Here is a 24,779-nt window from a genome sequence, read left to right as displayed (position 1 = left end):
GGAAAATTCCAAAAAAAAAAGGGGAAATGGCAAAAAAAAAAAAGGGGGAAATTCCGAAAAAAAGGAGGAAAATCCCGAAAAAAGGGGAAATCCCCAAAAAAAGGGAAATGGCAAAAAAAAAGGGAAAATCCCCCCCAAAAAAAGAGGAAAATGGAAAAAAAAGGGGGAAATGGCAAAAAAAAAAAGGGAAAATCCCGAAAAAAAAGGGGAAATCTCCAAAAAGGGGAAAATCCCAAAAAAAAAAGGGAAATGGCAAAAAAAATTGGGAAAATTCCGAAAAAAAAGGGGGAAAAATCCCGAAAAAAGGGGAAATCCCCAAAAAAAGGGAAATGGCAAAAAAAAAAAGAGGGGGGAAAATCCCCCCCAAAAAAGGGGAAATCCCAAAAAAAAGGGGGAAAATCCCGAAAAAAAAAGGGAAATGGCAAAAAAAATGGGGAAAATTCCGAAAAAAAGGGGGAAAAATCCCGAAAAAAGGGGAAATGGCAAAAAAAAAGGGAAATGGCAAAAAAAAAAAAGGGGGAAATTCCGAAAAAAAGGAGGAAAATCCCGAAAAAAGGGGAAATCCCAAAAAAAAGGGAAATAGCAAAAAAAAAAAGGGAAAATCGCCCCCAAAAAAAGAGGAAAATCCCAAAAAAAGGGGAAATGGCAAAAAAAAAAAAGGGGGAAATTCCGAAAAAAAGGAGGAAAATCCCAAAAAAGGGGGAAATCCCGAAAAAAAAAAAGGGGGAAATTCCGAAAAAAAAGGGGGAAATCCCGAAAAAAGGGGAAATCCCCAAAAAAAGGGAAATGGCAAAAAAAAAGGGAAAATCCTTCAAAAAAAAGAGGAAAATCCCAAAAAAAGGGGAAATGGCAAAAAAAAAAAGGGGGGAAATTCCGAAAAAAAAAAAGGGGAAAATTCCGAAAAAAAAAGGAAATGGTAAAAAAAAAATGGGAAATTCCGAAAAAAAAGGGGGAAAATTCCAAAAAAAGGGGAAATGGCCAAAAAAAAAAAAAAGGGGGGAAATTCCGAAAAAAAGGAGGAAAATCCCGAAAAAAGGGGAAATCCCCAAAAAAAGGGAAATGGCAAAAAAAAAAAGGGGGGAAATCCCGAAAAAAAGGGAAAATCCCAAAAAAGGGGAAAATCCCAAAAAAAAAAGGGGGAAATGGCAAAAAAAATGGGGAAAATTCCGAAAAAAAAGGGGGGAAAATCCCGAAAAAAGGGGAAATGGCAAAAAAAAGGGAAATGGCAAAAAAAAAGGGGGAAAATCCCGAAGAAAAAAAGGGAAATAGCAAAAAAAAAAAGGGAAAATCCTCCCAAAAAAAGAGGAAAATCCCAAAAAAAGGGGAAATGGCAAAAAAAAAAAGGGGGGAAATTCCGAAAAAAAGGGAAAATGGTAAAAAAAAAAGGGAAAGGGTAAAAAAAAGCGAGAAATCCTGAAAAAAAGGGGATATCCCAAAAAAGGGAAAAATCCCAAAAAAAGAAGGGAAATGGCAAAAAAAAAGAAGGGGGAAATTCTGAAAAAAAAGGGGGAAATCCCAAAAAAAGGAGAAATCCCCCCAAAAAAAAGGGAAATGGCAAAAAAAAAAAGGGGGGAAATTCCGAAAAAAAAGGGGGAAAATTCCAAAAAAAAAAGGGGAAATGGCAAAAAAAAAGGAAATGGCACAAAAAAAAGGGGGAAAATCCCCCCCAAAAAAGGGGAAATCCCAAAAAAAAGGGGGAAAATTCCAAAAAAAGGGGAAATGGCAAAAAAAAAAAAAGGGGGAAATTCCGAAAAAAAAGGGAAATGGCAAAAAAAAAAAGAGGGGGGAAAATCCCACCCAGAAAAGGGGAAATCCCCCAAAAAAGGGGAAAATCCCGAAAAAAAAAGGGAAATGGCAAAAAAAAAGGGAAAATCCCCCCCCAAAAAAGAGGAAAATGGCAAAAAAAAAAGGGGAAATGGCAAAAAAAAAAAGGGAAAATCCCGAAAAAAAAGGGGAAATCTCCAAAAAGGGGAAAATCCCCCAAAAAAAAGGGAAATGGCAAAAAAAAATTGGGAAAATTCCGAAAAAAAAGGGGGAAAAATCCCGAAAAAAGGGGAAATCCCCCCAAAAAAAAGGGAAATGGCAAAAAAAAAGGGGGAAAATCCCCCCCAAAAAAGGGGAAATCCCAAAAAAGGGGGAAAATCCCAAAAAAAAAAAGGGAAATGGCAAAAAAAAATTGGGAAAATTCCGAAAAAAAAGGGGGAAAAATCCCGAAAAAAGGGGAAATCCCAAAAAAAAGGGAAATGGCAAAAAAAAAGGGAAAATCCTCCCCAAAAAAAGGGGAAATCCCAAAAAAAGGGGAAATGGCAAAAAAAAAAAAAAAGGGGGAAATTCCGAAAAAAAAAGGGAAAATGGTAAAAAAAGGGAAATGGCAAAAAAAAGGGGGGGGAAATCCCGAAAAAAAGGGAAAATCCCAAAAAAGGGGAAAATCCCGAAAAAAAAAGGGGGAAATGGCAAAAAAAAGGGGAAAATCCCCCCCCAAAAAAAGGAAATGTTAAAAAATGAGAAAATCGCCCCAAAAAGAGGAAAAAAATCACAAAAAAGGGGGGAAAATCCCCAAAAATGGGGAAAAAAGCCCAAAAAACGGGGGAAAAACCCTCAAAAATGGGGAAAAAAATCCCTAAAAAATGGGGGAAATGGTGAAAAATGGGAAAAAAACCCAAAATGGTGTCCGAGGAGGGTCGGGGACCCCAAAAATGGGGGGAAAACCCCAAAATTGGGGAAAAAAATCCCCCCAAAATGGGGGGAAATCCTCAAAAAATGGGAAAAAAACCCTCAAAAATAGGAAAAAAAATCCCTAAAAAATGGGGGGAAATGGGGAAAAATGGGGAAAAAGCCCCAAAATCGTGTCCGGGGGGGGGGTCGGGGACCCCAAAATCGTGTCCGGGGCGATTTAGGGACCCCAAAAATGGGGGGAAAAAATCCAAAAATGGTGAAAAAAACCCCCCAAAAATGGGAAAAAACCTCTTAAAAATGGGGGGAAAATCGCAAAAAAATGGGGGAAATTCGTCAAAAATGGGGAAAAAACCCCAAAATCGCGTCCGGGGGGGGGTCGGGGACCCCAAAATCGTGTCCGGGGGGATTTAGGGACCCCAAAAATGGGGGGAAAACCCCAAAAATGGCGAAAAAAAAAACCAAAAAATGGGAAAAAAATCCCTCAAAAATGGGGAAAAATCGCAAAAAAATGGGGGGAAATGGGGAAAAATGGGGAAAAAACCCCAAAATCGCGTCCGGGGGGGGTCGGGGACCCCAAAATCGTGTCCGGGGGGATTTAGGGACCCCAAAAATGGGGGGAAAACCCCAAAAAATGGGGAAAAAAACCGCTCAAAAATGGAAAAAAATCCCTAAAAAAGGGGAAAAAAATCGCAAAAAAATGGGGGAAATTCGTCAAAAATGGGGAAAAAGCCCCAAAATCGCGTCCGGGGGGGGTCGGGGTCCCCAAAAATGGTGGAAAAAAACCAAAAAATTGGGGAAAAAAAAACAAAAAACGGGGAAAAAATTCCTAAAAAATAGGAAAAAAATCCCAAAAAAAGGGGGAAAAAATCCCTAAAAAATGGGGGAAATTCGTCAAAAATGGGGAAAAAACCCCAAAATCGCGTCCGGGGAGGGGTCGGGGACCCCAAAAATGGTGGAAAAAAACCAAAAAATTGGGGAAAAAAAAACAAAAAACGGGGAAAAAATTCCTAAAAAATGGGAAAAAAATCCCAAAAAAAGGGGGGAAAAATCCCTAAAAAATGGGGGAAATTCGTCAAAAATGGGGAAAAAACCCCAAAATCGCGTCCGGGGAGGGGTCGGGGACCCCAAAATCGTGTCCGGGGGGATTTAGGGACCCCAAAAATGGGGGAAAACCCCAAAAATGGCGAAAAAAAAACCCCAAAAAATGGGAAAAAAATCCCTCAAAAATGGGGAAAAAATCGCAAAAAAATGGGGGAAATGGTTAAAAATGGGGAAAAAGCCCCAAAATCGCGTCCGGGGAGGGGTCGGGGACCCCAAAATCGTCTCCGGGGCGATTTAGGGACCCCAAAAATGGGGGGAAAACCCCAAAAATGGCGAAAAAAAAAAACCAAAAATGGGGAAAAAAAACCCTCAAAAATGGGGAAAAAATCGCAAAAAAATGGGGGAAATTCGTCAAAAATGGGGAAAAAGCCCCAAAATCGCGTCCGGGGGGGGTCGGGGACCCCAAAATCGTCTCCTGGGGGATTTAGGGACCCCAAAAATGGGGGAAAAAATCCCAAAAAATGGGGAAAAAAAACCAAAAATGGGGAAAAAATCGCAAAAAAATGGGGGAAATGGTCAAAAATGGGGAAAAAGCCCCAAAATCGCGTCCGGGGGGGGTCGGGGTCCCCAAAAATGGTGGAAAAAAACCAAAAAATTGGGGAAAAAAAAAACAAAAAACGGGGAAAAAATTCCTAAAAAATAGGAAAAAAATCCCAAAAAAAGGGGAAAAAAAACCAAAAATGGGGAAAAAATCGCAAAAAAATGGGGGAAATTCGTCAAAAATGGGGAAAAAACCCCAAAATCGCGCCCGGGGAGGGGTCGGGGACCCCAAAATCGTGTCCGGGGGGATTTAGGGACCCCAAAAATGGGGGGAAAACCCCAAAAATGGCGAAAAAAACCCCCAAAAATGGGAAAAAAATCCCTCAAAAATGGGGAAAAAATCGCAAAAAAATGGGGGAAATGGTCAAAAATGGGGAAAAAAACCCAAAATCGCGTCCGGGGGGGGGTCGGGGACCCCAAAATCGTGTCCGGGGGGATTTAGGGACCCCAAAAATGGGGGAAAAAATCCCAAAAATGGGGAAAAAACCCCCAAAAATGGGAAAAAAATCCCTCAAAAATGGGGAAAAAAATCGCAAAAAAATGGGGGAAATGGGGAAAAATGGGGAAAAAGCCCCAAAATCGTGTCCGGGGGGGGTCGGGGACCCCAAAAATGGTGGGAAAACCCCAAAATTGGGGAAAAAAATCCCCCCAAAATGGGGGGAAAATCCTCAAAAAATGGGAAAAAACCCTCAAAAATGGGGAAAAAAAATCGCAAAAAAATGGGGGGAAATGGGGAAAAATGGGGAAAAAGCCCCAAAATCGCGTCCGGGGGGGGGTCGGGGACCCCAAAATCGTGTCCGGGGGGATTTAGGGACCCCAAAAATGGGGAAAAAAAATCCCCAAAAAATGGGGAAAGAATCACTCAAAAATGGGAAAAAAATCCCTCAAAAATGGGGAAAAATCGCAAAAAAATGGGGGGAAATGGTCAAAAATGGGGAAAAAAACCCAAAATCGCGTCCGGGGGGGGTCGGGGACCCCAAAAATGGTGGAAAAAAACCAAAAAATTGGGGAAAAAAAAACAAAAAACGGGGAAAAAATTCCTAAAAAATAGGAAAATATCCCAAAAAAAGGGGGAAAAAATCCCTAAAAAATGGGGGAAATTCGTCAAAAATGGGGAAAAAACCCCAAAATCGCGTCCGGGGGGGGTCGGGGTCCCCAAAAATGGGGGGAAAAAACCAAAAAATTGGGGAAAAAAAAACAAAAAACGGGGAAAAAATTCCTAAAAAATGGGAAAAAAATCCCCAAAAAAGGGGGAAAAAATCCCTAAAAAATGGGGGAAATTCGTCAAAAATGGGGAAAAAACCCCAAAATCGCGTCCGGGGGGGGTCGGGGACCCCAAAATCGTCTCCTGGGGGATTTAGGGACCCCAAAAATGGGGGAAAAACCCCAAAAATGGCGAAAAAAACCCCAAAAATGGGAAAAAAATCCCTCAAAAATGGGGAAAAAATCGCAAAAAAATGGGGGAAATGGTCAAAAATGGGGAAAAAACCCCAAAATCGCGTCCGGGGGGGGTCGGGGACCCCAAAATCGTGTCCGGGGGGATTTAGGGACCCCAAAAATGGGGGGGAAAACCCCAAAAATGGCGAAAAAAAACCCCAAAAATGGGAAAAAAATCCCTCAAAAATGGGGAAAAAATCGCAAAAAAATGGGGGAAATGGTGAAAAATGGGGAAAAAACCCCAAAATCGCGTCCGGGGAGGGGTCGGGGACCCCAAAATCGTGTCCGGGGGGATTTAGGGACCCCAAAAATGGGGGAAAAAATCCCAAAAAATGGGGAAAAAACCGCTCAAAAATGGAAAAAAATCCCTAAAAAATGGGGAAAAAATCGCAAAAAAATGGGGGAAATGGTTAAAAATGGGGGAAAAGCCCCAAAATCGCGTCCGGGGAGGGTCGGGGACCCCAAAATCGTGTCCGGGGGGATTTAGGGACCCCAAAAATGGGGGGAAAACCCCAAAAATGGCGAAAAAAACCCCAAAAAATGGGAAAAAAATCCCTCAAAAATGGGGAAAAATCGCAAAAAAATGGGGGAAATGGTGAAAAATGGGGGAAAAGCCCCAAAATCGCGTCCGGGGAGGGTCGGGGACCCCAAAATCGTGTCCGGGGGGATTTAGGGACCCCAAAAATGGGGGAAAAAATCCCAAAAAATGGGGAAAAAAACCGCTCAAAAATGGAAAAAAATCCCTAAAAAATGGGGGGAAAATCGCAAAAAAATGCGGGAAATGGTGAAAAATGGGGAAAAAGCCCAAAATCGCGTCCGGGGGGGGTCGGGGACCCCAAAAATGGTGGAAAAAACCCGAAAAATTGGGGAAAAAAAACAAAAAACGGGGAAAAAATTCCTAAAAAATAGGAAAAAAATCCCAAAAAAAGGGGGAAAAAAATCGCAAAAAAATGGGGGAAATGGTCAAAAATGGGGAAAAACCCCAAAATCGCGTCCGGGGAGGGGTCGGGGACCCCAAAAATGGTGGAAAAAAACCAAAAAATTGGGGAAAAAAAAACAAAAAACGGGGAAAAAATTCCTAAAAAATGGGAAAAAAATCCCAAAAAAAGGGGGGAAAAATCCCTAAAAAATGGGGGAAATTCGTCAAAAATGGGGAAAAAACCCCAAAATCGCGTCCGGGGAGGGGTCGGGGACCCCAAAATCGTGTCCGGGGGGATTTAGGGACCCCAAAAATGGGGGAAAACCCCAAAAATGGCGAAAAAAAAACCCCAAAAAATGGGAAAAAAATCCCTCAAAAATGGGGAAAAAATCGCAAAAAAATGGGGGAAATGGTTAAAAATGGGGAAAAAGCCCCAAAATCGCGTCCGGGGAGGGGTCGGGGACCCCAAAATCGTCTCCGGGGCGATTTAGGGACCCCAAAAATGGGGGGAAAAAATCCAAAAATGGTGAAAAAAAAAACCCAAAAATGGGAAAAAACCTCTTAAAAATGGGGGGAAAATCGCAAAAAAATGGGGGAAATTCGTCAAAAATGGGGAAAAAGCCCCAAAATCGCGTCCGGGGGGGGGTCGGGGACCCCAAAATCGTGTCCGGGGCGATTTAGGGACCCCAAAAATGGGGGAAAAACCCAAAAATGGCGAAAAAAACCCCCAAAAATGGGAAAAAACCTCTTAAAAATGGGGGGAAAATCGCAAAAAAATGGGGGAAATTCGTCAAAAATGGGGAAAAAGCCCCAAAATCGCGTCCGGGGGGGGGTCGGGGACCCCAAAATCGTGTCCGGGGCGATTTAGGGACCCCAAAAATGGGGGAAAAACCCAAAAATGGCGAAAAAAACCCCCAAAAATGGAAAAAAAATCCCTCAAAAATGGGGAAAAAATCCCTAAAAATGGGGGAAATTCGTTAAAAATGGGGAAAAAACCCCAAAATCGTGTCCGGGGGGGGTCGGGGACCCCAAAATCGTGTCCGGGGGGATTTAGGGACCCCAAAAATGGGGGAAAACCCCAAAAATGGCGAAAAAAAAACCCCAAAAAATGGGAAAAAAATCCCTCAAAAATGGGGAAAAAATCGCAAAAAAATGGGGGAAATGGTTAAAAATGGGGAAAAAGCCCCAAAATCGCGTCCGGGGAGGGGTCGGGGACCCCAAAATCGTCTCCGGGGCGATTTAGGGACCCCAAAAATGGGGGGAAAAAATCCAAAAATGGTGAAAAAAAAACCCCAAAAATGGGAAAAAACCTCTTAAAAATGGGGGGAAAATCGCAAAAAAATGGGGGAAATTCGTCAAAAATGGGGAAAAAGCCCCAAAATCGCGTCCGGGGGGGGGTCGGGGACCCCAAAATCGTGTCCGGGGCGATTTAGGGACCCCAAAAATGGGGGAAAAACCCAAAAATGGCGAAAAAAACCCCCAAAAATGGGAAAAAACCTCTTAAAAATGGGGGGAAAATCGCAAAAAAATGGGGGAAATTCGTCAAAAATGGGGAAAAAGCCCCAAAATCGCGTCCGGGGGGGGGTCGGGGACCCCAAAATCGTGTCCGGGGCGATTTAGGGACCCCAAAAATGGGGGAAAAACCCAAAAATGGCGAAAAAAACCCCCAAAAATGGAAAAAAAATCCCTCAAAAATGGGGAAAAAATCCCTAAAAATGGGGGAAATTCGTTAAAAATGGGGAAAAAACCCCAAAATCGTGTCCGGGGGGGGTCGGGGACCCCAAAATCGTGTCCGGGGGGATTTAGGGACCCCAAAAATGGGGGGAAACCCCAAAAATGGCGAAAAAAAACCCCCAAAAAATGGGAAAAAAATCCCTCAAAAATGGGGAAAAATCACAAAAAAATGGGGGAAATGGTTAAAAATGGGGGAAAAGCCCCAAAATCGCGTCCGGGGAGGGTCGGGGACCCCAAAATCGTGTCCGGGGGGATTTAGGGACCCCAAAAATGGGGGAAAAAATCCCAAAAAATGGGGAAAAAACCGCTCAAAAATGGAAAAAAATCCCTAAAAAATGGGGGGAAAATCGCAAAAAAATGGGGGAAATGGTTAAAAATGGGGAAAAACCCCAAAATCGCGTCCGGGGGGGGTCGGGGTCCCCAAAAATGGTGGAAAAAATCCCAAAAAATTGGGGAAAAAAACCAAAAAACGGGGAAAAAATTCCTAAAAAATGGGAAAAAAATCCCAAAAAAAGGGGGAAAAAATCCCTAAAAAATGGGGGAAATTCGTCAAAAATGGGGAAAAAACCCCAAAATCGCGTCCGGGGAGGGGTCGGGGACCCCAAAATCGTGTCCGGGGGGATTTAGGGACCCCAAAAATGGGGGGAAAACCCCAAAAATGGCAAAAAAAACCCCAAAAATGGGAAAAAAATCCTCAAAAATGGGGAAAAATCACAAAAAAATGGGGGAAATGGTGAAAAATGGGGAAAAAACCCCAAAATCGCGTCCGGGGGGGGGTCGGGGTCCCCAAAAATGGTGGAAAAAAACCAAAAAATTGGGGAAAAAAAAACAAAAAACGGGGAAAAAATTCCTAAAAAATAGGAAAAAAATCCCAAAAAAAGGGGGAAAAAATCCCTAAAAAAGGGGGGAAATGGTTAAAAATGGGGAAAAAGCCCCAAAATCGCGTCCGGGGAGGGGTCGGGGACCCCAAAATCGTGTCCGGGGGGATTTAGGGACCCCAAAAATGGGGGGAAAACCCCAAAAATGGCGAAAAAAACCCCAAAAAATGGGAAAAAAATCCCTCAAAAATGGGGAAAAATCGCAAAAAAATGGGGGAAATGGTTAAAAATGGGGGAAAAGCCCCAAAATCGCGTCCGGGGAGGGTCGGGGACCCCAAAATCGTGTCCGGGGGGATTTAGGGACCCCAAAAATGGGGGAAAAACCCCAAAAATGGCGAAAAAAAAACCCAAAAAATGGGAAAAAAATCCTCAAAAATGGGGAAAAATCGCAAAAAAATGGGGGGAAATGGGGAAAAATGGGGAAAAAAACCCAAAATCGCGTCCGGGGGGGGGTCGGGGACCCCAAAAATGGTGGAAAAAAACCAAAAAATTGGGGAAAAAAAAACAAAAAACGGGGAAAAAATTCCTGAAAAATAGGAAAAAAATCCCAAAAAAAGGGGGAAAAAATCCCTAAAAAAGGGGGGAAATGGTTAAAAATGGGGAAAAAGCCCCAAAATCGCGTCCGGGGAGGGGTCGGGGACCCCAAAATCGTGTCCGGGGGGATTTAGGGACCCCAAAAATGGGGGAAAAACCCAAAAAATGGCGAAAAAAAACCCCAAAAATGGGAAAAAAATCCCTCAAAAATGGGAAAAAAATCCCTAAAAAATGGGGGAAATGGGGAAAAATGGGGAAAAAGCCCCAAAATCGCGTCCGGGGGGGGTCGGGGACCCCAAGACCCCCCCCTGAGCGCCCCCCCTGCGCCCCCCAGAGCTGCGGGGGCCCCGGCGGAGCTGCTCCCAGTGGCTCCAGTTCCGCTTCCAGCGGCAACTGGGAATGGAGGGGACCCGGCGGCTCTGGGAGGTACCGGCGGTTTTGGGGGGATTTGGGGGGATTTGGGGGGAATTTGGGGGGAATTTGGGGGATTTGGGGGGATTTTGGGGCGTTTTGGGGGAATTTGGGGCAGTTTGGGGGAATTTGGGGGAGTTTAGGGCATTTTGGGGGGAATTTGGGGGAATTTGGGGGAATTTGGAGCGTTTTTGGGGCATTTTGGGGGGATTTGGGGTATTTTGGGGGAGTTTTGGGGGGATTTGGGGGCATTTGGGGGGATTTGGAGCGGTTTTGGGGCATTTTGGGGGAGTTTGGGGGACATTTGGAGGCATTTTTGGGGCATTTTGGGGGAATTTGGGGCATTTTGGGGGATTTGGGGCATTTTGGGGGGAATTTGGGGCGGTTTGGGGGGAATTTGGGGGAATTTGGGGCATTTTCCGGGGGGTTAGGGGAAGTTTGGGGGAGTTTGGGGCAGTTTTGGGGGAATTTGGGGCATTTTGGGGGGAGTTTGGGGGAGTTTGGGACATTTTGAGGGAATTTGGAGCGTTTTTGGGGCATTTTGGGGGAGTTTGGGGCAGTTTTGGGGGATTTGGGGCAGTTTTGGGGGAATTTGGGGCGGTTTTGGGGCATTTTGGGGAAATTTGGGTGTTTGGGGGGAATTTGGGGCGTTTGGGGGGAATTTGGGGTATTTGGGGGAATTTGGGGCATTTTGGGAGGAATTTGGGGCATTTGGGGGGAGTTTGGGGGGATTTGGGGAATTTTGGGGGAATTTGGGGGAGTTTGGGGAATTTGGGGCATTTTGGGGGGAATTTGGGGGAATTTGGGGGAATTTGGAGCGTTTTGGGGGCATTTTTGGGGGATTTGGGGTATTTTGGGGGAGTTTGGGGGAATTTGGGGGGAGTTTGGGGGGATTTGGGGAATTTTGGGGGGAGTTTGGGGGAATTTGGGGGACATTTGGAGGCATTTTTGGGGCATTTTTGGGGAGTTTGGGGCATTTGGGGGGAATTTCGGGTATTTGGGGGAATTTGGGGGAGTTTAGGGCATTTTTGGGGGAATTTGGAGCGTTTTTGGGGCATTTTTGGAGGATTTGGGGTATTTTGGGGAGTTTGGGGGAATTTGGGGGAATTTGGAGGCATTTTTGGGGCATTTTGGGGGAATTGGGGTCGTTTTTGGGGGAGTTTGGGGCAGTTTTGGGGGAATTTGGGGCGGTTTTGGGGCATTTTGGGGAAATTTGGGTGTTTGGGGGGAATTTGGGGCATTTTGGGAGGAATTTGGGGCATTTGGGGGGAGTTTGGGGGGATTTGGGGAATTTTGGGGGATTTTGGGGGAGTTTGGGGAATTTGGGGCATTTTGGGGGGAGTTTGGGACATTTTGGGGGAATTTGGAGCGTTTTTGGGGCATTTTTGGGGGATTTGGGGTATTTTGGGGGAGTTTGGGGGAATTTGGGGGACATTTGGAGGCATTTTTGGGGCATTTTGGGGGAATTGGGGTCGTTTTTGGGGCATTTTGGGGGAGTTTGGGGCATTTTGGGGGAATTTGGGGCGTTTTTGGGGCATTTTGGGAGAATTTGGGGCATGTGGGGGGAGTTTGGGGGGATTTGGGGAATTTTGGGGGAATTTGGGGGAATTTGGGGGAGTTTCGGGCAGTTTGGGGGGGATTTGGGGGAGTTTGGGGAATTTGGGACATTTTGGGGGAATTTGGGGCATTTTGGGGACATTTTGGGGACATTTTTGGGGCATTTGGGGGAATTTGGGGCATTTTGGGGACATTTTGGGGGCATTTTTGAGGTGTTTTAGGGGCAGTTTGGGGGAATTTTGGGGACTTTGGGGGCATTTGGGGGTGTTGGGGACATCGGGGGGACATTGTGGGGGATGGGCAGGGCCACTGAGGGTGTCCCCAGGGTGTCCCCAGGGTGTCCCCAGGGTGTCCCCAAGGCTCCCCAGGGTGCTCCCAAGGTGCTCCCAAGGTGTCCCCAAGGTGTCCCCAGGGTGTCCTTGGGAGGGAAAGGGGGGTGAGGCTGGGTCCTGCTGTCCCCAGGGTGTCCCCAGGGTGTCCCCAGGGTGTCCCCAAGGTGTCCCCAGGATGTCCCCAGGGTGTCCCCAGGGTCTCCCCAGGGTGCTCCCAGGGTGTCCCCAAGGCTCCCCAGGGTGTCCCCAGGGTGTCCCCAGGGTGTCCCCTCTGTCCCAGGGTGCCCCAGGGTGTCCCCAAGGCTCCCCAGGGTGTCCCCAAGGTGTCCCCAGGGTGCCCCAGATGTCCCCAGGGTGTCCCCAAGGTGCCCCAGGGTGCCCCAGGGTGCCCCAGGGTGTCCCCAGGGTGTCCCCTCTGTCCCAGGGTGTCCCCAGGGTGTCCCCAGGGTGCTCCCAAGGTGTCCCCAGGGTGCTCCCAAGGTGTCCCCAGGGTGTCCCCAGGGTGTCCCCTCTGTCCCAGGGTCTCCCCAGGGTGTCCCCAGGGTGTCCCCAAGGCTCCCCAGGGTGTCCCCAGGGTGTCCCCAAGGTGTCCCCAGGGTGCCCCAGGGTGTCCCCTCTGTCCCAGGTGCTCTGGACGGGGCTGCCGTGCCCCAATTTCCACCTGCTCGTCACCTGCGCCCTCCTGGAGCTGCTCGGGGCCACCGCCGGGGCCACCACCGGGGCCACCACCGGGGCCAGCAGCGACAGCGACAGCGACAGCGACGGGGGCGACACGGACAGCGACGGGGGCGAGCGGGACACGGTGGGGACAGCGGGAGGGGGGTGGGGACACCGGGAGGGGGACACCGGGATGGGGGTGGGGACACGGGGGTGGGGGTGGGGACACCGGGATGGGGACATTGGGATGAGGGCGACCGGGAAGGGGGTGGGAGCACCGGGAGGGGGGAGGGGACACGGACAGCGACGGGGGCGAGCGGGACAAGGTGGGGACACCGGGATGGGGGTGGGGACACCGGGATGGGGGTGGGGACACCGGGAGGGGGACACCGGGAGGGGGACACCGGGATGGGGGTGGGGACACCGGGATGGGGACACCGGGGAGGGGTTGGGGACACCGGGATGGGGACACCGGGATGAGGACATCGGGATGGGGACATCGGGATGGGGACACCGGGATGAGGACATCGGGATGGGGACACCGGGATGAGGACATCGGGATGGGGACATCGGGATGGGGACATCGGGATGGGGGTGGGGACACGGGGGGTGGGGGTGGGGACACCGGGAGGGGGACACCGGGAAGGGGGTGGGAGCACCGGGATGGGGGTGGGGACAGGGGTGGGGACACGGGGAGGGGGGAGGGGACACGGACAGCGACCGGGGCGAGCGGGACAAGGTGGGGACAGCGGGATGGGGGTGGGGACTGGGGGGTGGGGGTGGGGACACCGGGAGGGGGACACCGGGATGGGGGTGGGGACAGCGGGATGGGGACACCGGGATGGGGACACCGGGATGGGGGTGGGGACAGCGGGAGGGGGGAGGGGACACGGACAGCGACGGGGGCGAGCGGGACAAGGTGGGGACACCGGGATGGGGGTGGGGACACCGGGAGGGGGACACCGGGAGGGGGACACCGGGATGGGGGTGGGGACACCGGGAGGGGGACACCGGGAGGGGGACACCGGGATGGGGGTGGGGACACCGGGATGGGGACACCGGGATGGGGGTGGGGACACGGGGGTGGATGTGGGGACACCGGGGAGGGGTTGGGGACACCGGGATGGGGACATTGGGATGAGGGCGACCGGGAAGGGGGTGGGAGCACCGGGAGGGGGGAGGGGACACGGACAGCGACCGGGGCGAGCGGGACAAGGTGGGGACAGCGGGATGGGGGTGGGGACAGGGGGGTGGGGGTGGGGACAGGGGGGTGGGGGTGGGGACACCGGGAGGGGGACACCGGGATGGGGACACCGGGATGGGGTGGGGACATTGGGATGGGGACACTGGGAGGGGGTGGGGACAGGGGTGGGGACACCGGGAAGGGGGTGGGGACAGCGGGAGGGGGTGGGGACAGGGGTGGGGACATTGGGATCGGATTGGGGACACCGGGATGGGGGTGGGGACACCGGGATGGGGACACCGGGATGGGGGTGGGGACACCGGGAGGGGGACGCTGGGATGGGGACACCGGGATGGGGGTGGGGACATTGGGATGGGGGTGGGGACACCGGGATGGGGACACTGGGAAGGGGTGGGGACATTGGGATGGGGGCGACCGGGACAAGGTGGGGACACCGGGAGGGGGCTGGGGACACCGGGATAGGGACACCGGGAGGGGGTGGGGACAGGGGTGGGGACACGGGGATGGGGGTGGGGACACCGGGAAGGAGTGGGGACATTGGGATGGGGTGGGGACACCGGGAGGGGGATGGGGACACCGGGAGGGGGACACCGGGATGAGGACATCGGGATGGGGACACCGGGGTGGGGTGGGGACATCGGGATGGGGACACCGGGAGGGGGATGGGGACACCGGGAAGGGGGTGGGGACACCGGGATGGGGGTGGGGACACCGGGGAGGGGTTGGGGACACCGGGATGGGGGCGACCGGGACAAGGTGGGGACACCGGGAGGGGGCTGGGGACACCGGGATAGGGACACCGGGAGGGGGTGGGGACAGGGGTGGGGACACGGGGATGGGGGTGGGGACACCGGGAAGGAGTGGGGACATTGGGATGGGGTGGGGACACCGGGAGGGGGACACCGGGATGAGGACATCGGGATGGGGACACCGGGGTGGGGTGGGGACATCGGGATGGGGACACCGGGAGGGGGATGGGGACACCGGGAAGGGGGTGGGGACACCGGGATGGGGGTGGGGACACCGGGGAGGGGTTGGGGACACCGGGATGGGGGCGACCGGGACAAGGTGGGGACACCGGGAGGGGGGGTGGGGACACCGGGAAGGAGTGGGGACATTGGGATGGGGCTGGGGACACCGGGAGGGGGATGGGGACACCGGGATGAGGACATTGGGATGGGGACACCGGGATGGGGGTGGGGACATCGGGAGGGGGGTGGGGACACCGGGAGGGGGACACTGGGAAGGGGGTGGGGACACCGGGATGGGGACATTGGGATGGGGACACCGGGAGGGGGTGGGGACACCGGGATGGGGACACTGGGAAGGGGGTGGGGACAGGGGTGGGGACATTGGGATAGGATTGGGGACACCGGGATGGGGGTGGGGACACCGGGATGGGGGTGGGGACAGCGGGGAGGGGTTGGGGACACCGGGATGGGGGCGACCGGGACAAGGTGGGGACACCGGGAGGGGGGGTGGGGACACCGGGAAGGGGGTGGGGACAGGGGTGGGGACATCGGGATGGGGATGGGGACATCGGGATGGGGATGGGGACATCGGGATGAGGACATCGGGATGGGGACATCGGGATGGGGATGGGGACACCGGGATGGGGGTGGGGACACCGGGATGGGGGTGGGGACACCGGGATGGGGACACCGGGGAGGGGTTGGGGACAGTTGGGGACACCCTGGGGTGTCCCTGGAGACACCGGGACGGGGTTGGGGACAGGGCTGGGGACACTGGGCAGGGACTGGGGACACTGGGCAGGGACTGGGGACACCAGGAAGGGTTTGGGGACACTGGGATGGGGATGGGGACACTGGGAGGGGGATGGGGACATTGGGGTGGCCTTGGGGTGACCCAGGGTGGGTTTGGGGTGACCTGGGCTAGGTTTGGGTGGGTTTGGGGTGACCCGGGGTGGTTTTGGGGTGACCCGGGCTGGGTTTGGGGTGATGGGGTGACCCGGGGTGACCCGGGGTGGGTTTGGGGTGACCCAGGGTGGATTTGGGGTGACCCAGGATGGTTTTGGGGTGACCCGGGGAGGGTTTGGGGTGACCCGGGGTGGGTTTGGGGTGACCCAGGATGGTTTTGGGGTGACCCGGGGTGGGTTTGGGGTGACCTGGGGTGGGTTTGGGGTGACCCAGGATGGTTTTGGGGTGACCCAGGATGGTTTTGGGGTGACCCGGGGAGGGTTTGGGTGGGTTTGGGGTGACCCGGGGTGGGTTTGGGGTGATTCGGAGTGGGTTTGGGGTGATGGGGTGACCCAGGGTGGATTTGGGGTGACCCAGGATGGTTTTGGGGTGACCCGGGGTGGGTTTGAGTGGGTTTGGGGTGACCCGGGGTGGGTTTGGGGTGACCCGGGGTGACCCAGGATGGTTTTGGGGTGACCCGGGGAGGGTTTGAGTGGGTTTGGGGTGACCCGGGCTGGGTTTGGGGTGATGGGGTGACCCGGGGTGACCCAGGATGGTTTTGGGGTGACCCGGGCTGGGTTTGGGGTGACCCAGGATGGTTTTGGGGTGACCCGGGCTGGGTTTGGGGTGACCTGGGGTGGGTTTGGGGTGACCCGGGGTGGCCCAGGATGGTTTTGGGGTGACCCGGGGTGGGTTTGGGGTGACCCGGGGTGGGTTTAGGGTGACCTGGGCTAGGTTTGGGTGGGTTTGGGGTGACCCGGGGTGGGTTTGGGTGACCTGGGGTGGGTTTGGGGTGATGGGGTGACCCAGGATGGTTTTGGGGTGACCCAGGATGGTTTTGGGGTGACCCGGGCTGGGTTTGGGGTGACCCAGGATGGTTTTGGGGTGACCCGGGCTGGGTTTGGGGTGATTCGGAGTGGGTTTGGGGTGATGGGGTGACCCGGGGTGGGTTTGGGTGGGTTTGGAGTGACCCAGGGTGGGTTTGGGGTGACCCGGGGTGGGTTTGGGGTGACCCAGGATGGTTTTGGGGTGACCCAGGGTGGATTTGGGGTGACCCAGGATGGTTTTGGGGTGACCCGGGGTGGGTTTGGGGTGACCCAGGATGGTTTTGGGGTGACCCGGGGTGGGTTTGGGGTGACCCAGGATGGTTTTGGGGTGACCCAGGATGGTTTTGGGGTGACCCGGGGTGGGTTTGGGGTGACCCAGGATGGTTTTGGGGTGACCCAGGATGGTTTTGGGGTGACCCGGGGTGGGTTTGGAGTGACCCAGGGTGGGTTTGGGGTGACCCAGGATGGTTTTGGGGTGACCCGGGGAGGGTTTGGGGTGACCCGGGGTGGTTTTGGGGTGACCCGGGGTGGGTTTGGGGTGACCCGGGGTGGTTTTGGGGTGACCTGGAGTGGGTTTGGGGTGATGGGGTGACCCGGGGTGACCCAGGATGGTTTTGGGGTGACCCGGGGTGGGTTTGGGGTGATGGGGTGACCCGGGGTGACCCAGGATGGTTTTGGGGTGACCCGGGCTGGGTTTGGGGTGACCCGGGGTGGGTTTGGGGTGACCCAGGATGGTTTTGGGGTGACCCGGCGTGGGTTTGGGGTGACCCAGGATGGTTTTGGGGTGACCCGGGGAGGGTTTGGGGTGACCCAGGATGGTTTTGGGGTGACCCAGGATGGTTTTGGGGTGACCCGGGGTGGGTTTGAGTGGGTTTGGGGTGACCCGGGCTGGGTTTGGGGTGATGGGGTGACCCGGGGTGACCCAGGATGGTTTTGGGGTGACCCGGGCTGGGTTTGGGGTGACCCAGGATGGTTTTGGGGTGACCCGGGCTGGGTTTGGGGTGACCTGGGGTGGGTTTGGGGTGACCCGGGGTGGCCCAGGATGGTTTTGGGGTGACCCGGGATGGGTTTGGGGTGACCCGGGGTGGGTTTAGGGTGACCTGGGCTAGGTTTGGGTGGGTTTGGGGTGACCCGGGGTGGGTTTGGGTGACCTGGGGTGGGTTTGGGGTGACCCGGGGTGGGTTTAGGGTGACCTGGGCTAGGTTTGGGTGGGTTTGGGGTGACCCGGGGTGGGTTTGGGTGACCTGGGGTGGGTTTGGGGTGATGGGGTGACCCAGGATGGTTTTGGGGTGACCCAGGATGGTTTTGGGGTGACCCGGGGAGGGTTTGGGGTGACCCAGGATGGTTTTGGGGTGACCCGGGGTGGGTTTGGGGTGACCCGGGGTGGTTTTGGGGTGACCCGGGCTGGGTTTGGGGTGATGGGGTGACCCAGGGTGGGTTTGGGGTGACCCAAGGTGGTTTTGGGGTGACCTGGGCTAGGTTTGGGTGGGTTTGGAGTGACCCAGGGTGGGTTTGGGGTGACCCAGGGTGGTTTTGGGGTGACCCGGGGAGGGTTTGGGGTGATGAGGTGACCCGGGGTGGGTTTTGGGGTGACCCAGGATGGTTTTGGGATGACCCGGGGAAGGTTTGGGGTGACCCAGGATGGTTTTGGGGTGACCCGGGCTGGGTTTGGGGTGCCCCCCGTCCCCAGATGTTCGCTGCGGGGCCGGCGCTGGACGTGGGGGAGGTGCTGAGCAGGGCCGAGGGCATCTTCCTGCAGCTGGCGGCCAGCACGGTCAGAGCCCCACAGGGACCCCAAAACTGACCCCACAGGGACCCCACAGGGACCCCACAGGGACCCCAAACTGACCCCAAACTGACCCCACAGGGACCCCACAGGGACCCCACAGGGACCCCAAACTGACCCCACAGGGACCCCAAACTGACCCCAAAGGGACCCCAAAAGGGACCCCACAGGGACCCCAAACTGACCCCACAGGGACCCCAAAAGGGACCCCACAGGGACCCCAAACTGACCCCACAGGGACCCCAAAAGGGACCCCACAGGGACCCCAAACTGACCCCACAGGGACCCCAAAAGGGACCCCACAGGGACCCCAAACTGACCCCAAAGGGACCCCAAAAGGGACCCCACAGGGACCCCAAACTGACCCCACAGGGACCCCAAAAGGGACCCCACAGGGACCCCAAACTGACCCCACAGGGACCCCAAAAGGGACCCCACAGGGACCCCAAACTGACCCCAAAGGGACCCCAAAAGGGACCCCAAAGTGACCCCAGAGTGACCCCAAAGGGACCCCACAGGGACCCCAAAGTGACCCCAAAGTGACCCCAAACTGACCCCAAAGGGACCCCAAAGTGACCCCAGAGTGACCCCAAAGGGACCCCACAGGGACCCCAAAGTGACCCCAAACTGACCCCAAAGGGACCCCAAATGACCCCAAATGACCCCAAATGACCCCAAACTGACCCCAAATGACCCCGAATGCCCCCAAAATGACCCCAAAGTGACCCCAAATGACCCCAAAGTGACCCCGAACTGACCCCAAAGTGACCCCAAATGACCCCAAATGACCCCAAACTGACCCCAAACTGACCCTAAATGACCCCAAATGACCCCAAATGACCCCAAAGTGACCCCACAGGGACCCCAAAATGACCCCAAATGACCCCAAACTGACCCCAAATGACCCCAAATGACCCCAAACTGACCCCAAATGACCCCAAAGTGACCCTAAATGACCCCAAAATGACCCCAAATGACCCCAAATGACCCCAAAGTGACCCCAAACTGACCCCAAAGTGACCCCAAAGTGACCCCACAGGGACCCCAAAATGACCCCAAATGACCCCAAACTGACCCCAAATGACCCCAAAGTGACCCCAAAGTGACCCCGAACTGACCCCAAATGACCCCAAATGACCCCAAAGTGACCCCACAGGGACCCCAAAATGACCCCAAATGACCCCAAACTGACCCCAAATGACCCCAAATGACCCCAAACTGACCCCAAATGACCCCAAAGTGACCCTAAATGACCCCAAAATGACCCCAAATGACCCCAAATGACCCCAAAGTGACCCCAAACTGACCCCAAAGTGACCCCAAAGTGACCCCACAGGGACCCCAAAATGCCCCCAAATGACCCCAAAGTGACCCCAAATGACCCCAAAGTGACCCCAAAGTGACCCCAAATGACCCCAAATGACCCCAAAGTGACCCCAAATGACCCCAAATGACCCCAAATGACCCCAAACTGACCCCAAACTGACCCCAAATGACCCCAAACTGACCCCAAAGGACCCCAAAGTGACCCTAAATGACCCCAAATGACCCCAAATGACCCCAAAGTGACCCCACAGGGACCCCAAAATGACCCCAAATGACCCCAAATGACCCCAAACTGACCCCAAATGACCCCAAACTGACCCCAAAGTGACCCCAAACTGACCCCAAAATGACCCCAAACTGACCCCAAATGACCCCAAATGACCCCAAAGTGACCCCAAATGACCCCAAACTGACCCCAAAGTGACCCCAAACTGACCCCAAATGACCCCAAAGTGACCCCAAACTGACCCCAAAATGACCCCAAACTGACCCCAAATGACCCCAAAGTGACCCCAAATGACCCCAAAGTGACCCCAAAGTGACCCCAAATGACCCCAAATGACCCCAAAGTGACCCCAAATGACCCCAAATGACCCCAAATGACCCCAAACTGACCCCAAACTGACCCCAAATGACCCCAAACTGACCCCAAAGGACCCCAAAGTGACCCTAAATGACCCCAAATGACCCCAAATGACCCCAAAGTGACCCCACAGGGACCCCAAAATGACCCCAAATGACCCCAAATGACCCCAAACTGACCCCAAATGACCCCAAACTGACCCCAAAGTGACCCCAAACTGACCCCAAAATGACCCCAAACTGACCCCAAATGACCCCAAATGACCCCAAAGTGACCCCAAATGACCCCAAACTGACCCCAAAGTGACCCCAAACTGACCCCAAATGACCCCAAAGTGACCCCAAACTGACCCCAAAATGACCCCAAACTGACCCCAAATGACCCCAAAGTGACCCCAAAGTGACCCCAAAGTGACCCCAAAATGACCCCAAATGACCCCAAATGACCCCAAAGTGACCCCAAACTGACCCCAAAGTGACCCCAAAGTGACCCCAAACTGACCCCAAATGACCCCAAACTGACCCCGAACTGACCCCAAACTGACCCCAAATGACCCCAAACTGACCCCAAACTGACCCCAAAGTGACCCCAAATGACTCCAAACTGACCCCAAAGTGACCCCAAATGACCCCGAACTGACCCCAAAATGACCCCAAAGTGACCCCAAATGACCCCAAAGTGACCCCAAATGACCCGAAACTGACCCCAAATGACCCCAAAGTGACCCCAAATGCCCCCGAAGTGACCCCAAACTGACCCCAAATGCCCCCAAACTGACCCCAAAGTGACCCCAAATGACCCCGAAGTGACCCCAAACTGACCCCAAATGACCCCAAATGACCCCAAATATCCCCAAACTGACCCCAAATGCCCCCAAACTGACCCCAAATGCCCCCAAATGACCCCAAAGTGACCCCAAAATGACCCCAAATGACCCCAAATGACCCCAAAGTGACCCCAAATGACCCCAAACTGACCCCAAATGCCCCCAAATGACCCCAAACTGACCCCAAAGTGACCCCAAAATGACCCCAAACTGACCCCAAATGACCCCAAACTGACCCCAAACTGACCCCAAATGACCCCAAAGTGACCCCAAAGGACCCCAAAGTGACCCTAAATGACCCCAAAATGACCCCAAAGTGACCCCAAATGACCCCAAATGACCCCAAAGTGACCCCAAAATGACCCCAAAGGGACCCCAAATGACCCCAAATGACCCCAAAGTGACCCCAAATGACCCCTCCCCCATTTCCCCCCCAGGACCTCCCCCCGGCCCTTCAGGAGCTGCTGGGTTTGGGGGGGCCCCCCCCGGGACCCCCCCCGGGACCCCCCCCGGGACCCCCCCCGGGACCCCCCCCGGAGCCGCCGCCCCCCGAGGAGCCCCCCGAGGCCTCCCCATGAGGGACCCCCCAAACTGGGAGCCCAAACTGGGACTGGGAGCTCCAAACTGGGAGCCCAAACTGGGAGCTCCAAACTGGGACTGGGAGCCCCAAACTGGGACTGGGAGCTCCAAACTGGGAGCCCAAACTGGGACTGGGAGCCCCAAACTGGGAGCCCAAACTGGGAGCTCCAAACTGGGACTGGGAGCCCCAAACTGGGACTGGGAGCTCCAAACTGGGAGCTCCAAACTGGGAGCTCCAAACTGGGAGCCCAAACTGGGAGCTCCAAACTGGGACTGGGAGCCCCAAACTGGGAGCTCCAAACTGGGACTGGGAGCCCAAACTGGGACTGGGAGCTCCAAACTGGGAGCCCAAACTGGGACTGGGAGCCCCAAACTGGGAGCCCAAACTGGGACTGGGAGCTCCAAACTGGGAGCTCAAACTGGGAGCCCCAAACTGGGAGCCCAAACTGGGAGCCCAAACTGGGCCTGGGAGCCCCAAACTGGGAGCTCCAAACTGGGACTGGGAGCTCCAAACTGGGAGCCCAAACTGGGACTGGGAGCCCCAAACTGGGAGCCCAAACTGGGAGCTCCAAACTGGGACTGGGAGCCCCAAACTGGGAGCTCCAAACTGGGACTGGGAGCCCAAACTGGGAGCCCCAAACTGGGACTGGGAGCCCAAACTGGGACTGGGAGCTCCAAACTGGGAGCCCAAACTGGGACTGGGAGCCCCAAACTGGGAGCCCAAACTGGGACTGGGAGCTCCAAACTGGGAGCCCAAACTGGGAGCCCCAAACTGGGAGCCCAAACTGGGACTGGGAGCTCCAAACTGGGAGCCCAAACTGGGAGCCCAAACTCAGCCTGGGAGCCCAAACTGGGAGCCCAAACTGGGAGCCCAAATTGGGAGCCCAGACTGGGACTGGGAGGCCCAAACTGGGAGCCCAAACTGGGAGCCCAAACTGGGCCTGGGAGCCCAAACTGGGAGCCCAAACTGGGCCTGGGAGCCCAACCCCAAACTGGGCCTGGGAGCCCCAACTGGGAGCCCAAACTGGGACTGGGAGCCCCAAACTGGGAGCCCCAAACTGGGACTGGGAGCCCAAACTCGGAGCTCAAACTGGGAGCCCAAACTGGGAGCTCAAACTCAGAGCTCAAACTGGGAACCCAAACTGGGCCTGGGAGCCCCAAACTGGGAGTGGGAGCCCAAACTGGGAGCTCCAAACTGGGAGCCCAAACTGGGCCTGGGAGCCCCAAACTGGGAGCCCCAAACTGGGACTGGGAGCCCAAACTGGGACTGGGAGCTCCAAACTGGGAGCCCAAACTGGGACTGGGAGCCCAAACTGGGACTGGGAGCCCCAAACTGGGACTGGGAGCTCCAAACTGGGAGCTCAAACTGGGAGCTCAAACTGGGAGCCCAAACTGGGAGCCCAAACTGGGACTGGGAGCCCAAACTGGGAGCCCAAACTGGGAGCTCAAACTGGGAGCCCAAACTGGGAGCCCAAACTGGGACTGGGAGCCCAAACTGGGAGCCCAAACTGGGAGCTCAAACTGGGAGCCCAAACTGGGAGCCCAAACTGGGACTGGGAGCCCAAACTCGGAGCTCAAACTGGGAGCCCAAACTGGGAGCTCAAACTCAGAGCTCAAACTGGGAACCCAAACTGGGACTGGGAGCCCAAACTGGGAGCCCAAACTGGGACTGGGAGCCCAAACTGGGAGCCCAAACTGGGCCTGGTAGCCCAAACTGGGAGCCCAAACTGGGAACCCAAACTGGGCCTGGGAGCCCCAAACTGGGAGTGGGAGCCCAAACTGGGAGCTCCAAACTGGGAGCCCAAACTGGGCCTGGGAGCCCCAAACTGGGAGTGGGAGCCCAAACTGGGAGCTCCAAACTGGGAGCCCAAACTGGGCCTGGGAGCCCCAAACTGGGAGCCCCAAACTGGGCCTGGGAGCCCCAAACTGGGAGCCCCAAACTGGGACTGGGAGCCCAAACTGGGAGCCCCCCCCCCCCCCCAGTCTGTGCTGGATTAAAGTTGTTGGAACCCCTGGGGGAGTTTTGGGGTTTTTGGGGTTTTTTGGGGAGTTTTGGGGGGGTTTGGGGGGGTTTGGGGTGTGGCCCCCCCAGTACGGGCCTGCCCAGACCAGTATGGAGACCCCAAACCAGTATGGAGACCCCAAACCAGTATAGAAACACCTAAACCAGTATGGAGACCCCAAACCAGTATAGAGGCCCCAAACCAGTATAGAAACACCTAAACCAGTACAGAGGCCCCAAACCAGTATAGAGGCCCCAAACCAGTATAGAGGCCCAAACCAGTATGGAGGCCCCAAACCAGTATAGAAACACCCAAACCAGTACAGAGTCCCCCAAACCAGTATGGAGACCCCAAACCAGTATGGAGACCCCAAACCAGTATAGAAACACCTAAACCAGTATGGAGACCCCAAACCATTATGGAGACCCCAAACCAGTATAGAAACACCTAAACCAGTATGGAGACCCCAAACCAGTATAGAGGCCCCAAACCAGTATAGAAACACCTAAACCAGTACAGAGGCCCCAAACCAGTATAGAGGCCCCAAACCAGTATAGAAACACCTAAACCAGTACAGAGGCCCCAAACCAGTATAGAGGCCCCAAACCAGTATAGAGGCCCAAACCAGTATGGAGGCCCCAAACCAGTATAGAAACACCCAAACCAGTACAGAGTCCCCCAAACCAGTATGGAGACCCCAAACCAGTATGGAGACCCCAAACCAGTATAGAAACACCTAAACCAGTATGGAGACCCCAAACCATTATGGAGACCCCAAACCAGTATAGAAACACCTAAACCAGTATGGAGACCCCAAACCAGTATAGAGGCCCCAAACCAGTATAGAAACACCTAAACCAGTACAGAGGCCCCAAACCAGTATAGAGGCCCCAAACCAGTATAGAAACACCTAAACCAGTACAGAGGCCCCAAACCAGTATAGAGGCCCCAAA

The 24,779-nt window shown here is 54.2% G+C and overlaps 1 protein-coding gene across 1 annotated transcript in view; it reads left to right on the top strand.

Moving 5' to 3' along the window:
* Positions 1-21,822, top strand: part of LOC138100983 (TBC1 domain family member 17-like) — a 49,506-nt gene extending 27,684 nt beyond the window's left edge. The window contains 4 exon segments of the mRNA XM_068998829.1: positions 10,154-10,245; positions 12,745-12,921; positions 18,414-18,497; positions 21,682-21,822. Coding sequence (XP_068854930.1) covers positions 10,154-10,245; positions 12,745-12,921; positions 18,414-18,497; positions 21,682-21,822 — 494 coding nt within the window.
* The last annotated feature ends 2,957 nt before the right edge of the window (positions 21,823-24,779 follow it).

The sequence above is a fragment of the Aphelocoma coerulescens genome, unplaced genomic scaffold (genome assembly GCF_041296385.1).
Source record: "Aphelocoma coerulescens isolate FSJ_1873_10779 unplaced genomic scaffold, UR_Acoe_1.0 HiC_scaffold_180, whole genome shotgun sequence".
NCBI lineage: Eukaryota > Metazoa > Chordata > Aves > Passeriformes > Corvidae > Aphelocoma > Aphelocoma coerulescens.
The sequence above is the reverse complement of the archived record's forward strand: the minus strand, read 5'-3'. Positions and strand labels throughout refer to the sequence as shown.